This window comes from Patiria miniata, unplaced genomic scaffold (genome assembly GCF_015706575.1).
Source record: "Patiria miniata isolate m_02_andy unplaced genomic scaffold, ASM1570657v1 HiC_scaffold_27, whole genome shotgun sequence".
Taxonomy (NCBI): domain Eukaryota; kingdom Metazoa; phylum Echinodermata; class Asteroidea; order Valvatida; family Asterinidae; genus Patiria; species Patiria miniata.
In genome coordinates this window covers 7,737,108-7,759,597 of record NW_024037066.1, presented here as the reverse complement: position 1 = coordinate 7,759,597, position 22,490 = coordinate 7,737,108, and the positions used below count along the sequence as shown (strand labels likewise).

At 38.3% G+C, this 22,490-nt stretch overlaps 3 protein-coding genes across 5 annotated transcripts in view; 1 reads left to right on the top strand and 2 right to left on the bottom strand.

The window, feature by feature from the left end:
• Nucleotides 1-11,106, bottom strand: part of LOC119734311 (nuclear pore complex protein Nup214-like) — a 32,011-nt gene extending 20,905 nt beyond the window's left edge. For all 3 annotated transcript variants that reach the window (XM_038207741.1, XM_038207743.1, XM_038207744.1), the window contains exons 1-9: nt 10,999-11,106; nt 8,662-8,728; nt 7,893-8,025; nt 7,097-7,168; nt 6,258-6,412; nt 5,922-6,120; nt 4,710-4,835; nt 3,755-3,852; nt 2,506-2,612 (exon numbers count right to left, since the gene is read on the bottom strand). In XM_038207741.1, coding sequence (XP_038063669.1) covers nt 2,506-2,612; nt 3,755-3,852; nt 4,710-4,835; nt 5,922-6,120; nt 6,258-6,412; nt 7,097-7,168; nt 7,893-8,025; nt 8,662-8,706 — 935 coding nt within the window. In that variant the 5' untranslated portion in view covers nt 8,707-8,728; nt 10,999-11,106. The remainder of the gene's footprint in view (nt 1-2,505; nt 2,613-3,754; nt 3,853-4,709; nt 4,836-5,921; nt 6,121-6,257; nt 6,413-7,096; nt 7,169-7,892; nt 8,026-8,661; nt 8,729-10,998) is intronic.
• Nucleotides 11,107-11,166: 60 nt separating this feature from the next.
• Nucleotides 11,167-17,123, top strand: LOC119734315 (vesicle-associated membrane protein 4-like). Its single transcript, XM_038207749.1, has 7 exons — nt 11,167-11,295; nt 11,396-11,539; nt 12,046-12,155; nt 12,451-12,551; nt 14,227-14,306; nt 15,341-15,392; nt 15,657-17,123. Exons 2-7 carry the CDS (start codon nt 11,474-11,476, stop codon nt 15,689-15,691), a joined length of 444 nt encoding a protein of 147 aa, XP_038063677.1. The 5' UTR covers nt 11,167-11,295; nt 11,396-11,473; the 3' UTR covers nt 15,692-17,123.
• Nucleotides 17,120-21,239, bottom strand: LOC119734314 (calcium load-activated calcium channel-like). Its single transcript, XM_038207748.1, has 6 exons — nt 21,053-21,239; nt 20,064-20,141; nt 19,647-19,706; nt 19,382-19,496; nt 18,834-18,978; nt 17,120-17,796 (listed from the first exon to the last, which is right to left on the bottom strand). The coding sequence occupies exons 1-6, from the start codon at nt 21,111-21,113 to the stop codon at nt 17,704-17,706; spliced, it is 552 nt and encodes a 183-aa protein (XP_038063676.1). The 5' UTR covers nt 21,114-21,239; the 3' UTR covers nt 17,120-17,703.
• Nucleotides 21,240-22,490: the final 1,251 nt, after the last annotated feature.

Below are 22,490 nucleotides of genomic sequence, written 5' to 3'. Positions count from 1 at the left end.
CAGGGCCCAATTGCATGGCACTGCTTAACAGTAAGCAGGAAAGTTGTGCTTACTACCGTAATTTCCTGCGGATAAGACGCGTCTTATCTGACTTTCCAGACCACAAAAACATCGCTGCGCCTTATCTACAGGTGCGCCTTATCTGGTGTCGCTTGAGTTCCAAGTGACGGTCTTTGTGTGAAGAATTCTTTCAATGCCGCAATCAATAATGCGGTCAACCGAGGCTCAACTCTCCAGACATTGTGACCGTATTTTCATTCCAACAATGCCGCGATGTGTTGATCCCCCATGATCGTGCTTTCCTTCCAACAATGCCGCAATGAGTTGATCCCCTTAGTGATCGTGCTTTCGTTCCAACAATGCCGTCATACAAACGTTTTTCTTTGTGGCCGTTTTTTCATTCCGAAAATGCTGCAATCAGAATTACTTAAACGTTTGGAAATCGCATTCACTCAAGTTCTATTGTGTGAACGTTGAGGGTGTTTATTGTACAGGATATCTTCGAAGTCTGCAAGCCTGAAGATCAAGATGAAAACAGTGCGAGTCGGTAAAAGCGGCTCAGGAAAGCGTACTTCCGGCCCGAGCGCCAGGTTATGCATACAGAGACCGCGCGAACCTCAGTGCACGTGTGGCCGAACATTTTGTAGAAACACGCTGCGGTGTATCATCAAGTCCGAGCGGTAAAATCTCGTTAAAATATATATTTCAACGGACAAATACATACACAGAGAAGAGAGATCACGTTCTGAGAATTAATTTGCGGAAATTCTCTTTCTTCACCGATGTATGTTATTTTCTACGATCCAAATTCGTCCTGATACGCTACTGTAGTCATGCACGGAACATCATGGTCCGGTACCGTATGTAGGCCGTAGTCACTGGTTCCTGGCCCACATCATAGCTTCGATTCTGTAAGCATGCGATGGGAACCAACGAATACTGATGGCACTGCTGCCGCACGGAATATCGTACAGCGGCATGGCTTCGACGACGTGCATCACAAATCCGTCAGAATTACAGGCCTTTTCGTCAAGATTTAGCGTGTCAAGATGAAATAATATCGTGTAAACGATTATGTTGTGCATGCAAATGGCGTGTGTAATATTACTGTGCGTATCGGCGGCTGAAAATGTGATCGGCAATTTGTTTTCTGTGTACGGTGAGTAATTGTACTGACACTGTGACAGCTCGGTTACTTCTCCCACGCGGTCTGGGTAAATTTGCGGACAGTGGTCACATTTGACCATTTCTCATTTTACTATCGTCTCGGTAAAACCTTCCAAAAAAAAAAGTCCAGTGCGGACACGGCTTAATTCATCCTCCGAATAGTGTGATCGTTCTAAGGCAACACAATGGCCCCTTTGTGGCGATATACCGACACCGGGTGACGCCTGGTGTTCTTCTGTGTGCGGTCAAACATGCGTCTTATGCGGCGGTGCGCCTTATCTGTTGGCGTTTGAATTTTTTTTGGGTGATTTTAGGGACCTGCGCCTTATCCGCCGCGCGCCTTATCCGCAGGAAATTACGGTATAGCAGAAAATCATGCTGCTGCTTAAGCACTATTTCATGCTAACGGTTGCACCTGCATGGAGATTTCTATTGTTACGTCACTGATTTAAGCAAAGTTTCCTTCTGGGGTTAAGCATGCTTTTGATGTGCTTACTGCTTAACGGTCCCTATTAAATAGATGGAGGCTCGGTAAGCACAAAGTCGGCTGTTAAGCAGCGCTATGAAATTGGGCCCAGGATTCACTGGTTGAGACTTATTATGTAACTTGGTACAGCTTTGCTTTGGCTGGGTGTAATTGATAAGCCAGCGGTGCCCACAATTGCCTGCTTTGTCTGTTCATGTCTGTTGACTGAGTTTGACCAGTCACAGTGCTTGCTTGACATATGATCTGACAGCTGATGACTAGCCTGCGTTAAAAGTATAAATGGGGAAGTGGATGGAAATTTTGACTGTCTGTGACTGTTTAAATAGCAGGAGGGTTCGAGATTCCAAGAAATGATCCAAAACTCCTGGTCTGTAATCTCCTTGACCATTACTAGATGATGGATGTATAGGGCTCGCTCAATGATGGCTATCTCTGTAGAAGAACTGCAATAGCGTATTTTACGCAATCAAGCACGCATTGCATGGAGTTGAAAATGTTCCAATCATGCGCGCTTGTTGCTCGAAATGTGTTCCAAATACGACGTAGCTGATGCGCGTTATGCAAGTTGATGGTCAAAATGCCGATGCACGTGGCTAGTCTGTCGGAAATGACATCATTTGAACGAGACCTATAAGATTGGAAAAACACATTTTCAGGTGTACTCACTCAGCTTATCAAAGCTCTGTCACGGACATTACATAACGCTTGAGTTGCCCATGTACATATAAACCAAAAAAAACTGCAGCAGTCTTGAAAATAACTGACTTTCCAAAACGGCGAGTATCAACCCAAATTGAATGCTACACTAGTCTGTGTTGTTCAACATTCACAGGCCGACTGACACTACTTACCATTTCTCCAGCAGTCCAGCATTTAGCAGTTGGTACTGTGCAGTCCTGGTTTCCCCGCTGCCGTAACACACGTCTTCAAAGTTGGAATAGGTTGGCCGGCCTTCTTTCTATAATGAAATGGGGTCAAAGAACAACTATCACTCACTTCCAAATTAAGATTGAATGCAGAGTAACTGTTGGATCAATTAGTTTCCAGACATTTAAAGACATCTTAATGGGAGCATGCAATGTAATAAGCAGTTTCATGGTAATATGCGCCATCTTGTTCACGGGGCAAAAAAGAACACGCATTGCTAGACGCGAGCGCATTTTGGAATGACCGCATGATGACTTGGAAACGCAAATGTTTTGCATTGATGATACATACACAGCAACACGTGTAAAATTGCCCCGTTGACAAGATGGCGCATATTGCCATGAAACACCTTATTTTTATAATGCAATCCCTGAAAATGTACCTTTTTGTGCCAGTTAACCTTATTTTCAATTTTGGTTTTGCCATTTTCAAGGGTATTTTGGTGTCTTTTTGTTTTTTGATGCTTAAGTGAATTTCCATATTCATGAGCATAAATGTGATGTCATTTCAGGCAAAAACCTCAATGTCACCCCTATATTCAGAACAAAAAGTTCCCAGAACTTTTGGATATTTGGCTGCCATGATTTTTTTCTTTTCTTTGGTGATTCGATGTTGTGTCAGTACATGGCACTAGGCCAATGAGCAAACTTTTCTCACATAAGCAATTTTTTGATTCACAATTTGAACAGAAAACCCCTAACTGAACAGTGTCTTCCTGAAATGACATCGCAGCAACAGCGCCCTCAGTTGTCCAAAAAAAAAGAGCAGGGAACATTTAAAGAAATGCACTTTTCAATAAAATTAACTGAAAAAGGGATGTCAAATTGTTTTCATACATTTAAGAGGAGTAGAAAGAGGGGCACAAAATGTGTTCCCAAGAAAATTTCATCTCCCTAACCCTGCTGAATCCAACAGGATCCAACTATGTCACATACCCGATGGAGCCTGTTGGATTGAGCAGTTAACAACCCCTTGTGTACATTCCTCATGCAAAATGTTGGATTCAGCAGGCAACTGAACCGCATTATAACGCATTGTTGGACTCCGTTGGATTCAGCAGACAACTGAAAATGAGGCACAGTGGATTGAGCAGGAAAGTCTGGTTGGACTCTGTTGGATGTAGCAGGGTAGTCCTGAGGAAGTACTAGGGGGTTAGGGTTGATGATTACTTACAGGTGCATTGACAATGGTGAGGTTTGGTTGAAGGGTCTCTTCAGCATCAATGTAGGCCACGGCAAAGACGTAGGTGGACAGCCACAGTATATCCACAACTACAACGCCAAAACAAAAATTCACTAATACTAAATAACGTATCTAAAACAGTATGAAAAACAATTGAAACTAGACTTATGTTTGTGGACAAACACAGGGCTGTTTCGGTAACTTTTTGTGACATGTGACATGTAAAGTTTCAAGTATAAGTTCCATCAAGGAAGGATGTGCAGTTCTGTTTATAATAAATGGTGGCATATATTTTGTGATTACATTCTCATAGGGCTTTGAATTATGACGTCACATGTTACGTGATGATGTCATGATGACATCACATCAATTTTCAACTATAATCATCTATAACAATCTGCTGCTACAGGATGCTTCAACATTTTATGACGTCACCGTTATTTTTTTTTTGTAAAGAACAAATTAGCCAGAGCATACATCGTTGAAAGCAAGTTCGCATCTTTTACCAATTTTATATTACAAGGCACTTATGGTTTCAACTGGAAGGAAGGGTCACGTGATTTTGGACGTAATATCAAAAATGAAGACCCTAGATTATTCTAAAATGTTTTTAAAAATAGCTGTTTCCCTACAATGGCAACATATTCCAAACATCTTTTAGAACGTATCCATTTAAGTTGTTCTCAGTCATAACGGAAACCAGGGCAGCCAAAATACACTAAGACTCTACACCTTCTTAGCCAAACTTTGACAACAAAATAAATGGTTGCCCCATTTCCTGCACAACATATTTATGAAACTGCAACCATGAATATTCATAAACTACATTCACTCTGTCATTGGTCAAATTAAGCCTACAATAAAGCAACTTATTTGCATAGCTTGAAACAGCCAATGACCCATCCAGCTTGATTTTGACATGCAAATGAGTGATTTGAATGCTCACCTTTGGTTGGTTCACTGAAGTCTGGAGGGGATATCAGCTTTTTCTGCTCTAGTTTCAGATTATACTGAATCAGTTTACCGGATGACGTCCCTACAACGATCTGCTTGCCCTTGGGGCTCCAACACACTGTGTGAGAGAATCGAGGAGTAAACTCAGCTCACAGATTAAATGGGAATTATTACACTACAGCTTGGAAAAAAGTCAAGAATAATGAAACTAGAGATAGTGGTTGTAACTGAACAACCACAAAGCTGTTCCCAAAATGTTTTTGATTGTCTATAATTGACAGTACAAACTTGTTTAACCTCAACTCCCTCGGTATTTTGCTAAGATGCAACCTCAATCCTGCAAAATCCTCCGACTGCCTGCTTGTAAAAATTGCATACAGCCTCAATCCTGCAAAATCCTCCTTTATTTCTTGAATGTGGTCCTTGGAGGGGTGACTACTGCCTCAATCCTGCAAAATCCTCCAGCAATCACTGTCAATATGTTGAGGCAGAGCCAGTGACATCCTGGAGCAGTGCGGAGGATTTCAAGTATAATCTAGGTCTAAATTTATGCACAGCTGAGCATAAACAACACAAGGTCCGGCCCAAGACCTTGAAACAGTGCATCCTCCAAAATCAGCCACACACTTTTGCCATTATAGCCTCAATCCTGCAAAATCCTCCATTTTGCAAAGAGGATTTTGGAGGATTTGGCAAGGTTAGTGTTAATGACTATGCAAAGTTTAAAGTTGTCATTTAAAAAAAAAGGAAGTTCCCAAAATGGCTTGTAGAATGAAAACGGAGGGAAAAATAATGTTAACAAAAACAAAACCTTTTTCCAATTGAAACTGAGAACAGCTAAAAAATGGATAGATGGAAATAATATTCACAGCACATTGTACATATGTTAATTCAAATAATAATTTACTGATGTCAAATGTCAGGCGGTTGGCAACACAAATACTAGTGCCAGAAAAACATAGCTTTATGCTGCAACTTTATAGAAGTTTCTTTAACAAATTCAATTCTATAAAGAATAAAGGTTATTTCTTCTACCTCAAGGTAACTTTGTTTAGCTGTTTTTGAATTCGAAATACATGCACAGAATGCAGATAATTTTTACCGTTACATGGACGAAATTGTCTGGTTAAATTCATCAATTTAGAATTGAACAGCATTTGTAGAGGCATGAACACGTTTGATTGCATATCTTGACCAAACTTACTTGCGGTTGGCTCAACATCACTAGGTAGCAGATAAGTCATTTGCAAGCTGTCCCCCGAGTAATCCCACAATGCCAGGTTGCCGTCTGACAGGCATGTGGCAAAGAAGGTTGGGTTGCCTGGATTCCAGAGAAGGTTGACCAATTGGCAGTCTGTCTCCTTGGAGAGGGTTGCCGTGGCGAACGGTTTTGCATTGATGCTCTGTAACGACCAAATATGGTGAAAATGGGTGTGGTTCAAACCTAGTCATACACTTACATCACTGCAGGATTGTTGGAGACAACAGATTAGTTGTTAGCATGTCACTGAAAAATGTCTTTGTGCCTTATTATATTTACCTTGTACACTAGAGTCCGGACGTCAAACAGCGCCATCAAGAGGCCACTATCGGTCATGTAGCATACTGACAATATGAGATCATCGGGGCTCAATGCCAAGTTCACGGGTTGAGCGTTAGCGCTCAGTGTGACCTTCAAGCATGGGTAATCTTTAGCTGAAAAAAAAAAACATGACAGAAACCTTTCAAGTTCAACAGCAGAAGGATCTTTGTCAAAGACAGCAACAGTTTCACATAATCTCACGCTTCGTGATAAATTCAGGGATGAAACTGGCATATGGGAGAACAATCAGAAAAAAGCGTAACAAAAATACATGTCTGAAATCTGGGCCGTGTTGCAGTTACACATGTACATGTACACTCATGCTTACACAGGCATAGAAGTAGGGCACTTCCTTTGTTCTCGTGTACTAAAATTTTGCAATGTCGCGCACTAATTTCAAAATGCTCTTATTTTAACCAGAATTAATTTCCTGGCCTGAAATTCGGACTTAGTATCCCTTTTCTTTTTTAAATAAAATCACATATTGTGAAAAAATCGGCGGAAACAAAATCAAGTTTTGTGGGACAAATCATTACAAAATTGGAAACTTGTTGGGAAAAGTCAAAAAGTTGGTTTTCGGATTAAAATCGGAGGTTTCATCTCTGTAAATTACAAACTAACCACATCTGTTATGTGATGCATTTGAGCATCCTGGTACCTTCAAAGTGACACAACTTGCTGACGACAAATTACATTCATTACTGTTGCTGAGTGAAATTTGAATTAGTGTTTTTGTGAAGCTCAATTACACGCAATTCGAGACAGCAAAATGTGGAGACTGGACGTAACAAACCCACCTGCAGTGTTAGGACTATCCTGGTGTTGGTCACTGAGTTTGCTGATGTCGGCAGTTTTCAGGATCTTCAAACCTGACAAAGAAAAATTCGAAATTAAAATGCTGGACTGAAAAAAAGTGGCCAATTTCATAAAGCTATTAAAGATAATATAGAACATTTGCAAAACATCGAAAAACAAAACTACCAAAAATTATGAAATACCTTACTTGACTCTTAAGTGCATAATAGTCTCAAGCATCCTGTGTAATCATGGCACCAGTGGTGTCATTTTCAAGAAAACTGGAATTTTTGTATCAATTTCCAACGATGGTCGGAAAAGACCAGACTTTTTTTCAATTTACTAAATGTAGTTAGTCCACATTTTGTTTGCAATCAGTTACACATCCGTGAGTGGTTGAAAGCCAGCTAGTTTGTTTTCCTGACCTACAACTTGCTCTGTTTCGTCTGAAGTAGGGTCAGGAACCAGACAACAATAACAGCATTTTTTTCTTGTTATATTTCTCAGCATGTATGAACACAAAATTTTAAATAGGTCAGTGTAACAATATTTGCTATAAAATACCAATCCCAAATCCATCCATTTCTGAAAATTACAGCAAAAGCAAATGTTGCATATTACCTATAAGCACATAAATTGGTTTAGCACATTCACGTTTTGCTCAGCAAGACCGACAAACTCATAAAACTTGTGACTCACTATTAATCACAGTTTTTCTTCGTAGCATGCAATTTCTTTCAGCCATAATTTACACCGAGCAGAACCATATAATAAGAACTGCAGTGTCACCAGTCTTACCTGTATCACAGCCTACAAACGTGAAGCCATATTTACTGGAGACGGCCAATAACTGACATCGTTGCTGAGGCGTCAGTGTCTCTGGTTTCTTGTCAAATATCCGCAGACGAGTGAGCTGATGAAAGCGGAGATTCTATGAGGAGAAAGAATATTGGTATCAAGATTATAAATGAAGTTCAAGGATTTACACTCTGTCCGTTGTAAACATGAAATTAAAACAGACAATGAGATGTAGACAAAACCTGCGGGCAGCCGTTTTCTGCAGTGGCACTATTCTCGCACGAGTCGTGTTCAGGTAGTTCACGCACACTCCGGGCTTTTTCGACAAAAAGGAACACCAAAATGCGTGTGCGCCTCGTCTACAAAAACGCCTGCAGCATGTGCATGAGCGTGACACCACCCCAGTAAAAGCTTCTCATTCTGGTCGCCGGATTCCACTATATGTAAATTCCTGTCGCTTTGGACACACTTCAAAGCTGTGTTGATATTTCTTCAAATTCAAAATTTATCAGGTTCTATGTACAAAATAACAAGTACGAGTGCACAAAGATCCCTGCCAGAGCCGAACAATGCGACGCTGATGGCATATATGGAACACCATACTTTTGGTCAATTTTCGGGACAGACAGACAGACAGACAGACCGACTGACCACTAAGTGACCTGTAGAAGCTCCTGCCAGAGATTAAGAAGGATAAATCCAGCCTGATTTTTTTCCCCCAGAATACATGGTTTTTTTTATCAAATAAAATGGTTTTCCACAAACTTACTGTCACTTCCCTTTCTGCAGGACCTGCTTCTGGCTCAGCCATCATACATGTAGATACGATTGCCTATCTGGAAAAGTAAACGTGCAGTGTGTTAAGTTAACTCAGTTCAGTGTGCATGCTGGTATGGACATTTTACAATTTATGAAAACCAAAACAAAATGGAGACGTACAAGTTACTGCACAGGGAAAAATGGTAAGTTGTCCTGATGGATTGTGTGTCTTTTCACCCAGTTTACTTTTCAATTTCTAGAAAAACGATTCAATCATATTTCCATATCTACATTTTAATCCAGGCAGTGGCTATTGTTACGGCAGTCGCAACGCAGTTTTCAACTGCTATCGTTACGGCATTGCAAATACACCTTTGCCAATCTATATCAACCGTCTGGTTCCCTTTAGCATTCAAAGTCAGGATATTTGGCTGTTGGAACCAGACTATCACCTGAATCGTTCTTGGACTTTATTTCCCTTTAAAAAAAATTCTCTAAAGCAAGTGATTAAAAAAAAAAAAATTAGAAATCTACTAAAATTTAAAGAACGATTTGATTAAAAAACTTAAAAAGTAAAGGACATTATTACATCAGAGAGAACAAGGAAAAAAAATTGCGGGATGTCAGACAATTCGACCAAGTAAAAACGACTTGAGACAACTTGACATTGCTGCATGTACTAGTTGCAGGAGTAACTTAAATATCTCAATAAAACTTCAACAGAGCCCCACCAATCATGCTCACAGAATGTACTATATCTAGCTGATATTCAACATGGTATCGTACTCTTAGTGAACTATTTACATCACTCCACACACATAAAGTGATTTTTCCTGCTTATATCACAGAAAACAGTTTAGGTAATAAGTCCCAAAAACTAGAATGAAATATGATTACCAAAGAGGTGGCGTCAGGATGCAACATTCTTTCCAAATACACAGTGCAGGATTCGATCCCTGAACCTTTAGCACGCTTGAACATTTAAACTGGCAATGCATGCAATGACAGGCAGAGATTTGCAATGATGTTTTTGCAACTATTAAAATGCCATAGCCCTAATCAACCATGTGCCAATCACATAACATTTTACAAATTTATACAGATTCTCCAAAAATAGAAACATATGCAACAGTATGCCGTGGCTATATTTTTAAGTACATGGACAAATATATTTGAAATGACCCCTCCATCAAAAACATAACAAAACCACCACCCTTTCTAGTATAACAATGTTCTCTGGCATTTATAGCTCATTCTAATACACCTGCGATCAATTAATCAATTATACAGGCGCGCGAGCCTGCACGCGGTCGACCATACCATGGCCGATCATGCCGCCTTGAAACATGGTTGCATGATACACATCATTTAAAAAAAAAAAAAAAATAGGTATTTGCCTACTTTTTGGGTACTTTAAACATTACGATTAGGTCTTATTCCGACAGAAAATTTTCAAAGCATATTCATTCCAGCAAACAACTTGGTACCGAAATTTGCATCTCAGCGAAACAGATCATAAAAATAATGACGCGATATTATAAGGCGCACGTCGTATTGGTGATTTCGTGCTACTTAATTCTGATTATGCCCTCTGTTGTTTAGTGAAAGTCGACCGAAGTTGTCTTTCACGTTTCGGGGTTGGACGGTGACACTGATTGGAAATTCGTAGCGATGTTTTTTTAGTTTTCTGGGCCATTCAATGTTACATTTTGTATCTAGTCTGTAGTCAGTACGGCAATAATTGACTCTCTCTTTTATTTCTTTCAAATTACTTCTCGGAAAAGCTTTTGATTTCCGCATAACTCATTAACTGCATTGAGAAGATAGGCGATGTGACGATCGATCATCGACGGTGATTTGACGTCGGTCCGTGTTGTGTGAAGAAAGATACGAGCCGAGAAAGTTGGTTGCGCGAATATTAGGCTGCGCGAATATTAGGCAGCGCGAATTTGGGGCACCGCACGATAGTCGATCTAGGCACAATTTAAATTTTAATACAAATTTGATCATTTACATCACCACCTGATCACTAGTTTAGTTCAGTACAATTTTTGATTAATTCCATTTCTATTGTGTTTTCCACACTCTGTTATACCTCCAGATATTTCTTTTTCGGAAAGATTTCCATAAACGAAGTTCACTCAACACCCTGTGTACAAACCCTATGAGATTGGACTGAAAAATTCTAAGTGTTTTCTAAGAAAATGCTTGTATTTTCTCACTGCTCAAATTGACTTTGATGACATGAAATTGCTATCTGGAGGCTTGTTAGTCAATACAGAGGAAAATTAGTGAATTTCTTATATGGAAATCTTTCCTCTTTTTCGATTAAAAAGTTGTAGCTTACCCAAATTTGTCTTTCCTGTTGAATTTAAACGCAATATATTGGGAAGAAATACATTTTTGTACTGCAAGTGCAAGTTGCAACTTTCATAAATTTCACAGCATGGCCCAGAATTACACAACAGAGGGCGCTATAAACAACCTCATGCACGATCTCTTTCCACGAGCGGTGGCGCTGTTTACAAAAATAGAGTGGAGGAGACTTGTCATGAGACTTGTGTAAATCACTGAAAATAAAATGTTTGACTTCAAGAATCCACTTTATTGAGATTTTTCTTACTCAGGGTCTGCATTAGTTTGGGTAAGTTGAACAAAGGGTTATCGTAATTAAAATGTGTATTTATTTGCGATGGCGCGGCATGAGCACTAAATTTCATAAAACAATGCGTCTCTTGTTTCAGGAAATTCAGCAAGAGCATCGATCCAAATGACACGGAGAATATCAACTTTTTGACTTTGTCATCGCGAAGTGAGTCATCATGCCACCCAAGTTTAACCGGCGATTACGAGAGTCCGACTATAAACAGTCTAAAGAACATGAAAAGGTATTATTGACTATAAATGAGTTTAAAGGAATTAAAATTTAAAGAATGAATGAATGAATGAATGAATGAATGAATGAATATGAATGAACATGATGAAAGTGAATAAATTGCAAGTTTATTATTAATTTTGTACTAATACATGTATTAATAAGTAATATTACATTTGTAAAAGTTTCAGATAAGTTTTCATTGTGTTCTTATTCCTACATGATGACGATGGTAAATCGACTCACTGAGCTGAGCATCATAACTGTCTGGGCCTGCTGTTTTAATAACTTTTGATGATAGCGACGATGATATTGTAAATTCAATAATCAATATTTCATGATGATTATGATGATAAAAATAATTGTGAAGACAAGTATGCATTCTATATGAACATTTTTCTGAAATATTGAAGACAACAACAATGTATTAAATGAATGATTACCATTGTTGATAAAGATGTGAAGCGCAGACAATCAGACTTATTCCAGATCTGTAAATTTAATTTGCACTCTTTACAGGAGAATCTCCTAGGGGAGTACCATGACGATGTCAGTGACGAGGAGGATTTCTTTGGAGGCAAAACTCCGCCTTCAAGGAAGGTTATGCAGCAGGATCCAAAGATTCAACAGTTTGTATTCACAAATTTCATTAAACTTACTTTTGGAGGATCTAAAATGAATTTCTTTTTATTTCTCACTGTAAAATCTTGAAAACATCAAACAAGCATTTATAGTTCTAGAACCTAGATTTATCATTTGTATTGAGTTAAATTATTTGGATGGTAAGTAAATAGTATTAAAAGTAATGGCTTGAAGTTCTTACATGTTGTGAGAATATACCAGTTCCCTTTAATTCCTGATTATCACTCGTGTTCTTTTTTTCATTTAACAAATGTTCATTGCTTATATTTTTCCCCTCTACAGTGTACAGAGGCAAGTGGAGGAGGTGGTGGACATAATGCATGATAACATTGGCAAGGTGTTGGACAGAGGAGAGAGACTAGAAGATTTGCAAGAGAAATCAGGTCTGATGTACAAGATCAAAATAAAACATGGTTTGAGGGTGGATAGTCGATATTAGCTCCCCGAAGTATTGGAAGTTGACAAACTAGCTGCACAAGTCTGTCAACTTCCAATACCGAGGGGAGCTAATATCGACTATCCAGTATCCACCCAAACTAAACCATGTTTTATTTGTTTTACTAAACCTCATACATATTCACAAATTTCATGAAGTTACGCGTAAGTTTTCTGGGCAAAATGTTGTTGTGCGTGTGCCCCATTGTTTCATGTAGCTGCTGCATGCTGCGAAGGCAATGTTCGCGCATGCCCACTAGCCCTGTGCGCTAGTTCCACGGTTGCTTTGTAAAGCCAATGCGTAGTAGACTAGCGCAATGGTAACCAGTGCGATAGTCTTATACACTTTCGTATTTAACCTGTGCTTGAAACCTCGCGTGCGCGCTTGGTAAACAACAAAAATAGCATCTGGCACGTGATGATGAATGGACCAGTTAGAATTCGGCTCTCGATCATGAATATGTATGAGGTATAGTAATATAAACTATCCTTGGCACAAAAAGTTAAGTGAACATGAAATGACAAATGTCAGTGATTGAAAAAAGTAGATGTAATTTATGTTTGATAAGACGCTGTACGATCATTCCAACTGAAAGTACATTGGAATTGGGAACAAAATTGGAGGAATTTGAAGATTTTGTTCTTTCTGATTTTGAGAACAAGTCATCTCTCCAAAATAAGATAAAATAAATATTGTGTCAAATGACAGTCTAATTGGAAAAATAAGATAAGTATTTTTTCCAACTTTCACTCGGGAGGTAACACACTGAGTATACAGTGTTTAAAACGTCGGTGAAGGGCAAAACCTAATTTGAAGATAAGTATAGTTGAACAAGGGCAAAATACGGGACAAGAAATTGCCTATTGATTGCTTCAACAGATAAACCACATCCGAAAATTATTTACAAATTGCACATGTGGTTTTAAAGTACATGTACATAATATATTGCTTTGTGCTTGTAATTATTCATACTATACCCTCATATTTAATATCTGTTGAGAAATAATTTATACAGAATATCCATGTATGTTCAGACATGCTAACTTGTTTGTCCGTGAATAGTGAAGGTTAGACTTTACATATTCATTCATTATTCATTCATTACGGTTTATTACACAAGAATATCAAACAGCATGTCAAAAGACTAACAATGTCTGATTTACAAGTTAAAAACAAATTTATACAAGAGTAAAACAGTAATGACGAAATAAAACAGAAAAAGTTGGCTTACAAACAAATTGTTACTACAATATTGCATTAAAAATACAATTACACATTAAGAACAATCATTCAACAGTGTGACCATGAATGGAATCGGTAACTGTTTATACCTCTGGGTCCTTGAACGGGGGAGATCGAGAAGATGAGAATGTCTAAGGTTACGACCAGACACAGTTTGACAAGTTGATGGCAGGAGATAACAATGTCTTTCAGATTCCAATAAAGAGTCACCAAGGCGAACAATTCATTGGTTACGTCTGAGGGAAACAAAGTTTCAAACAATGTCATTTTACACATCCATTACAAAAAATTACAAAATCCATCACAAAAATGTACTGTAACAAGTGGAAACATTTGTTTTATTTTGATGATTTCAAATTGTATCTATTTTTCAATCTCAGATGATCTAGCCTACAGTGCCAGCATGTTCAGGGTCAGTGCTAAAGGCTTGAGATCACACTTCTGGTGGCAAGAGTGCAAGGTAAGAGATTAGGATAAATGAGATTTAGTCTGGATTATGGAGAGATAATCCCGTTCTGTGAAATTATTTAGGGATTTTCATTGAGGGGATTAAGAGCTTGGCGAGATACTATATTACAAAATCTACATATGACTTGTTTTGGAAGATACCATCTATGCACTTGAGGGTAATTTTTGCCGGACGAAATAGGATCATCATCGTCATCATCATCATGTCCTGCAGCCTGCGGTCATTGGGGCGACCCTGAACTGTTGACTATGTGGCACCATGCTTTTCTGTCCTCCGCGAAGCAGATCAGGTCTCCGATCTTCCATCCCGTCCAATCCTTGATGTCATCAATCCAGATCCTCTTCTTAGCTAAGCAGGCTGTCTTGGCGTCCGATGTACTGGACGACCAGCTCTCTGACCTTGATGTTGGTGGTGTTGGACGTGTAGTGTATGTTGAGAAGTCTTCGGTAGCAACTGAGCTCAAACACGTTGATTCGTTTCTCGGTCTCGGCATTCACCGATGATGCTGCTGCACACAGACACACTGAGATCACCAAAGATCTAAGCAGGTGGAGTTTGGATGGCATGGAGATGTTACGGTCAGGCCGTATCGTCTTCAGTTTGGCTAGGGCAGCTGCAGCTTTGATAATTCGTGTTTTCACCTCCTTGAGAGATGTGCCGTCTTCTGTTTGAGCAAAACCAAGGTAGACGAATTCTGCCACTTGTTCTAGGTAGAAGTCCCTTATGCACACATCGATCTGCTCCCCTCCGCCAGATACCATGGTCTTCATTTTCTCGATACTGATTTCTATGCCATATCTCCCACTGTTTTTGTCAACCTTAAGTGAGTTTTCAGTCTGGTCTTTTAGTGAGGATAATGAACAGATAATGGTTGGCTTATCCAAGTTGTCTTCAAACACACAACAAGAGTTGTCTGTAGCCTTAGGATCAAGTTGGATTCAGATTTTGGTTTCACAAAACGTGCGATTTTGTTGGAAATGAACTGCACTTATTTGAATTTTCATTTTATTCTTTTCATTCCATAGATGAGACTTCTGTTACTGATTGTGGTCGTGGTGATTCTTCTAATTATATTTAGTAAGTAAATGCACTTTACAATATCTTTTTTTCTTATTCATGTATAAGATTTTTTTTCCAGTGATGAAAATGTTTTACAGCAAGAGACTGTATTTTAAAATGAAATTTGAAAATGAAATCTCAAATATCGTTGCTATTCAAAATGCCATGTTGTTGACAATCTATATTCTGTCTGCTTGTAGTCCCAAGTGAAAAACGTCAGAAGTGTATTTTTAACTTAAACACCTACATGTACCCTCACATTTTGCATCTGTTTATCTACAGTTCCAATAATTGTGAAGAGTACCAATCAAAACTGAGACCTCTACAAGAACAGACGTGGAGTGGTATTCATCAAAGACATTGGATCATGAAACTTAACGGCACAGTCTGCTCAATTTCCAAAGCTGTTGTGACTTTAACAGTGCCTACTCCACTGTTTTACTTCAAGCTAGTTCTTGAAAAGAAACACAAGCAAGATTCACAAGGTGCAACTAAATTCCAAGTATGTGATAAGGAAAATTGTGTCTACATTTTTAGTTGCACAGTAATACCAAGTTTTATGTATTGTGCCAGTCCCACCAGTTTTCCATCGTGAGAGAAGGGTCCACCTCACTTCGTATCTAGGATGAGCTGGGGATAAGTTGCAGGTAGAATCATTCACTTTCGTCAGAAAGAAGCTCTGCATTTGTCCCAGACATGTTCCGGGGAAACTTTCATGAGCAACTGCTTCATACTGATAACTTCATTGCGGGAAGATTGCTGGGAAGTTGTTCAGAATCCTGGAACTTATACCCGATACAGTGTCCGCAACTTGTTCGGAGCTCGTCCCAGATATGAAATTAAAGGCCCTCAATGTCATCAGGCTGTTTGCATTTGTTTCTGATTATTCACAACTTTGCCAAGCAGAGTTCTGGTTTTTTTTTTTCTCTCTCTCTAACCTGTTCTTATGTATTAATTGACAATCCGTGGTAATCTGGATCTTAGCTAGTTTGGTAGTTTAACTACATTTTCATATTTATTGGTGGTGGCGGGAAGTTATTGATAAAGATGGATGTTCACTGTAAATACTTGTGCATTATTATGACATGTACAATTATTGTAATTCAAGCAATGAAAATTCCATGCTTCACTGTATTAAGGAAACCAATTATTTTGTTACTGAAAGCTTTTGTGAAATAAAAAAATGGGAAAATAAAGTCAGGTATTTTGTTTTTATAAAATTAATGATTTTCAGTGTTTTGGGGGTTGGTCACTATTTCTCCTTTGTGTATTAACTTGAGTCTGTTCTGAAATAGGTATAAAGTACTGCTAAATTGACTTAAAAAGCCTAAAGTTTTTTGTCTGCAAAATCTGAAAATTGTTTGCAGATAGCAATGGTTGTGTTTGATGCAGAACTTTCTTTTCTTCAGTAATTTAAATTCAGGGAAAGGAAAACTTGGAGAGCGAGCAAAAATGTCTTTACCTTGAGCTGTTTTTTTTCCCCAAATTAATTTTTTGGTTATAATTTTGATTGGTACTTAATTGAGAAGAGACTTGATTTTTATTGATGCATTTCTGGATATTTCAAACATAATTGACTGGGGTTGCCATTTTTCTATTGCTGTACTTTCAAATTTTCTTATAATTTAATGAAAAGTGTAAATAAACGGCACTTTATTTACTTGTATCACATTTTATGTCCACCTTATCTCTTTATATATGTACATGTATGGGTAATTATTAAAAGACTAATGTAGCCATTTCAATCATTTTCTGCTTGCAAAATTTTATTACTTAAACAGCGTTTAGAGTACATATTTTTTAAATGGAAAATGGATGAGTGTAAAATTTCAATTGTAATTTTAAACGTTAAACAATGGAGAATATCACTATCTAATTTTCTCGTCAATTACTCGAGTCCTGCCAACTGACACTAAAATATTGAGGGTGATGCATCTTAAAAATTCCCCCCCCCCCCAAATAAAACCCACGAACTTCACATTTAAAGAAAACTACAAATAGCTGGCAAATGTAAAACCTGAAAATGAGCCAGCAGTCCCCATGACCAAGTGCAAACTGCAATAAATACATGAATTCCAGTAACCCTGTTACCACAAATTCACTTTAAAAGGAAACGGCATGTTCAGTATCTCGAGGTCACAGATATGAAAAACAAGACGTAATTAAAATTCAGTGGTCACAAATGATGCAAATCCTATCGGGTGTTATATGGAAAGAAGGCCCAAATGACCTCATGTCAAAGTTCAAAGGTTGAAGTAAACATTCACTGCTGTAGAAAACATGTTACAATAGAGCTTCACCGTTGTGCAGAAAATAAAGAGTAGTTGATTTATTTTGATGTCTGCATTTGCTGTCCAAAGAATCCTCCAGATTGTTTGGCTGCGGCCCTAGACGGTGCAAACCCAAGCAGCTTCTGGATATTCTGCAAGAAAGAATGAAAAAAAAAAAATATTAAATTTTGATTGAAGATACATTTTTTTATTTACATTATCCATAAGCTTTTGGGAATAAAATTTAGATGGCATAAAAAATTATGTCGGTTTCACTTCGAATGTTTGTGAAGATAAACAACACGAGTGCATTGATGCATTTTTAAGGGACCATGAAATGTAATTTTTCTTAGGAACATATTTTGTGCAACTTTTTACTTCTCTTAAATGTATGAAAACTATTTGACATCCCGTTTTGGTTTATTGTATTGAAAAGCACACTTCTTTAAACATTTAAAATTGTCCATGTTTTTCCTGACAACTGAGGGCGCTGTTGCTGTGATGTCATTTCAGGAAGACACTGTTCAGGGGTTTTCTGTTCAAATGGTGAACCCAAAAATGTGCTCATTGAAAACATGTGTGTGAAAAGTTTGCTCATTAGCTTACTGCCATGCACTGACACAACAAGAAGTTACCACAGATAAGAAAAAGTTATGGCAGCAAAATATCCAAAATTCTGACAACTTTCGGTGCTGAACTAACTGTAACATTAAGGTTTCTGCCTGAAATGACATCAACACTTTTGCTCATGAATATGGAAATATGCATTAGCATAGAAACCAAAAAGGCATTAAAATACCCTTGAAAATAATTGAAAATAAGGTTAAAGGGACACAAAGGTGCATTTTCAATGATAAAAAAAAATACATGGCATGGGCCCTTTATTATTATTATTTATTCGGCCAAGATTTGCAACAAACATATGCAGAGAATATGACAATGTAACTCCAGAGGAGACAAGATTACAAGTATAAGAAGTCATGAAACAATACAAATAAGTGTAAACAAAAGCAAGGAGGTACGAATAAAGGCAGTAATGATAACAAGGCAAGGCTGCTTTAAAGCATGACAGAAAATTTGACATTTTATTCCTCGGTTGTGGTTATGGGTAATCCAGTTTTAAAAAAATGGTTTAACAAATTTGATATGAATGGAAAATTGACTGGAAGTTTGGATTTTCCTTGACTACCTGTCTGATGGACATTGTGCAGAGAATGTAGAGGAATATGAAGGAGCAGTCCGTGTAATCGCTGCCGAGAAGATTCCGATGGGAGATGCCATGTAGCCAGGAGATTGGTTCAAATGGTAACTTAGCAACATTCCTCCCATCAAATCTAAGGTCAAAAGACAACGCTGTCAACAGTCATACAATGCTTCATCTAGCATTCATTTTCAATTTAATTTCACAAGTGTGTGAGGTTTGAAACATAGGCCTACCTGTCAAATGTCGCCCTCCCCCATCCAGTGAACCCTTTATAAATCAAGAATTTGTCACAATTTTATGTCTTTTTCAGTACAAAAAAACTGACAATGTTGCCCTAGGGGTGGGGATAGTCTGAAAATTTGGGACTCTCAGTACTGTGTATAAGAGTGCCAAAACTTGAGGTACTGAAAACATGCAATACAAGAAAATAGACTGGCACATGTCAGTCTCATCAAAAAAATGGACACGTACCACAGTCTAGTCTTAGGCTTCAGATTAAAACCACTTAGCTTCACTCTCAGGTTGTTACTTACATGGAGTTGAACATTCCCATGAGCGATGTGAATGTGAAGGCGATGACGACCATTGATTTCATCTTCACCATGGACAAGTCTCTGCTGTCGTTCTTAAGTTTCTCCTCCTGACGTTCTATGGAAACAATGTTGCAGAAAATTCCTTATCTCCAATTTAAATAGCTGGAAAGTTATTTTTGCAGGACCACTATTTATGTAGAAATGTGAAGTATTTCTCTTAAACATATACTGACCCACCGGACGCAAAGACCCTAAGTTTACTCACCTAGTTTCTTTTTCTGTCCCTTGTCACTGACCTCACCATACTGCTCTTTCGTCTTTTCCACTGTTAATGAAAAATAAAAGCAAACAAATTCCTGAGTGACAAAGATTACAATCAGCTGTTCCGTCACCAGGATACACGATTGTCTGAATACAAACAAATTGTGTTAAATTTTATGTTTTGTTTATTTTTGAATTCCTCCTTCGTATTGCTCTATTTTTGTCATCAATTCCAAAACAGACGACATGCTAACACTTTTATTATTATTGTTATTATTGGACTTCCAAGTTCAAGAAAAATCTGCTGGAGCCTTGTCAAAAGTCAGGCTCTCCATATTTATTGGGATATGTATGTATATTCATCGATGTAGGCCCTAATACATGTAATATAAATCTTTTATTTGGTTTCAGTTTTACTTACATTTCTTGCTTTGCTTTTCGACCTCAGCTTTCAACTTTTTGTAGGTCTCTGTTCGGTATACAAGTACATACGTTATTCCTGCATGAAATAGGAAAGAAATAAAGGAAAAAATGTTGCAACCTGATGCGACTTCAGCGGTTGTATACAAAGTCTATGGAGAGTCAAGACATTTTCTTAAACAGTGGCTATCGTTACGGCAGCCGTAACGCATTTCCCATTTTCTATCGTTACGGTAGTACTGCAACTTTTATAAAAACATGAGAAGAAAATATAAAATTAGAAGGAAAAAAGTGAATTTGAACGATATGAAATTAGGACTGTATTGCCCTTTTAAAAAAATCCTCCAAAGCCTAGAAAAGGAAAAGTTAGAAAAGGAAAAAAAATCAAGTGCAAAACTGAGATGCGAACCCGCAACCTCGCGGTGCAAAATCCTACCCTCTATCGACTGAGCTGTCACACTGCTCGCTAAAACGTGGAGGGCGCTAAACAACGGCTGCCGTAACGATAGCCACTTCGATTTTCTTATTCTTAAGTCATTGTATGTAAAATTGTACGCAGTGGCTATTGTTACGGCAGCCGTAACGCATTTCCCATTTTCTATCGTTACGGTAGACTGCAACCTGGCAACTTTTATAAAAAAACGTGACAAGAAAATATAAAATTAGAAGGAAAAAAGTGAATTTGAACTTTATGAAATTCGGACTTTATTTCCCTTTTAAAAAAAATCCTCCAAAGCCTCAGGTTAGAAAAGGAAAAAAATTCGAGTGCAAAACTGAGATCCGAACCCGCAACCTCGCGGTGCAAAATCCTACCCTCTATCGGCTGAGCTGGCGCACTGCTCGATAAAACGTGTGGAAACAAATAATTATATACCTGCGTGCGCACCAAAAAAATATCGTAGAGGGCGCTAAACAACGAGTGCCGTAACGATAGCCACTTCGTAAATTGTAAGTACAAAATTGGATTTTGAACTTCAATTTTCAACAAACCTTCCGACAGCAAAGCTGTACACACCGATATAAACACAATAAGAATAGTGTCAGCAAACATTTTGATGAGCAGTTACGAGAAACTGTGGCAGCGAGCCGAAAAAAACGGACAAAAGTTAAATCATGCAAGACGACTCTGAAAAAACAATTAACCCGGCGGATTAAAGGTCCGATTACGAATCCGCATCCCGCTTGATGCACGCTGAAGAATAACACATACAGTGGAGGGAGAAACCAACTACGGAGTACATGAAAGGACATTTCTAAACAAACGCATTATTTTTTTTTTTTTTTTTTTTCAAACGCATTATTTGTTATGTCCATTAAGTCACAGTGATGCCTTTGTTTAAATCAAGATTTTTTGGATGATATTTGAGGTTTTGATATTATGTCCCAGATTGGAGTACCATGCAGCACGTACATTGATGAGCAAAATCATCAACATGTCATTTGCAGATTTAATAGGGGGCTGCTACAAAAAAGTGCTAGGAAGCTGAGCACGGTGACCGCCCGGCACCGCTTGCAAATTGTGGCTCGATCCACTTGCTGCATGTTGACTTGTTGATTGATTGAAGAGCTGTTGATGATTGTCTTGTCAATCCCGTCTGAATCCGTCCCTATGTTAGAGATTTTTTTGATAAAGATGTTTTATTAAACTGGTATTTCTTTTTTTGGGGGGGGGGGGGCAAAACCTGAGCATATTTTTTTCAAAGAAAGAAATTTGGGAAAGTGGAAGCAAGCTGAGTTATATCAGGGGCGGATCCAGGAATGAGAGGGGGACATATACGTAATTATTATTAATATAATTGTTATAAGAAAATGTCAGAGCGGGGGGGGGGGGGGGGGTTGGATCCCCAAAATTCCCCCTCTAGATCCGCGCCTGCATGTATTTGAAGCTTTGATTTTGTCATAAGATTTTCACCAAAAATAAGAATACAACCTTTCCTATTCGATAAGTTAATTCATAAATAAGTAAGTCAAATAAAATAAGTTGAATCCAACAATGAATAAATCAGCAAAATAATACCTAGGCGGAGTAAGTTGCCCAACTGCCGTCACTGAAACAACACAAAAGCTGGAAAAATTGAAACCTCATAAAAAGTCAAGCCAGCTTTGGACTTTCGGAGATCCCGTACAACGTTCCTGTCAGGTAGTGCATACGTTCTAGAGATAATCGCGCGGCTGGTAAAATTGGGAATTGGGAATGGCTATCTGTGTATACCGCCCTCTTTAACCTGAAAGAATATTTAACTTTATGGGTTTTTTTCTGACCTCCCATGGCGCACGCACGTCAACAAAAGTATAAAAAAAAAAGCGCAAAAAAATGAACTCGTGTGCTATATTGTAACAAAATCGTGACACTGGAGCATGGCATTTGGGTACCATGGGACCAACAAAAAAACAAACAAAAGTTCAATGTCATAAAGTGCACGGTATG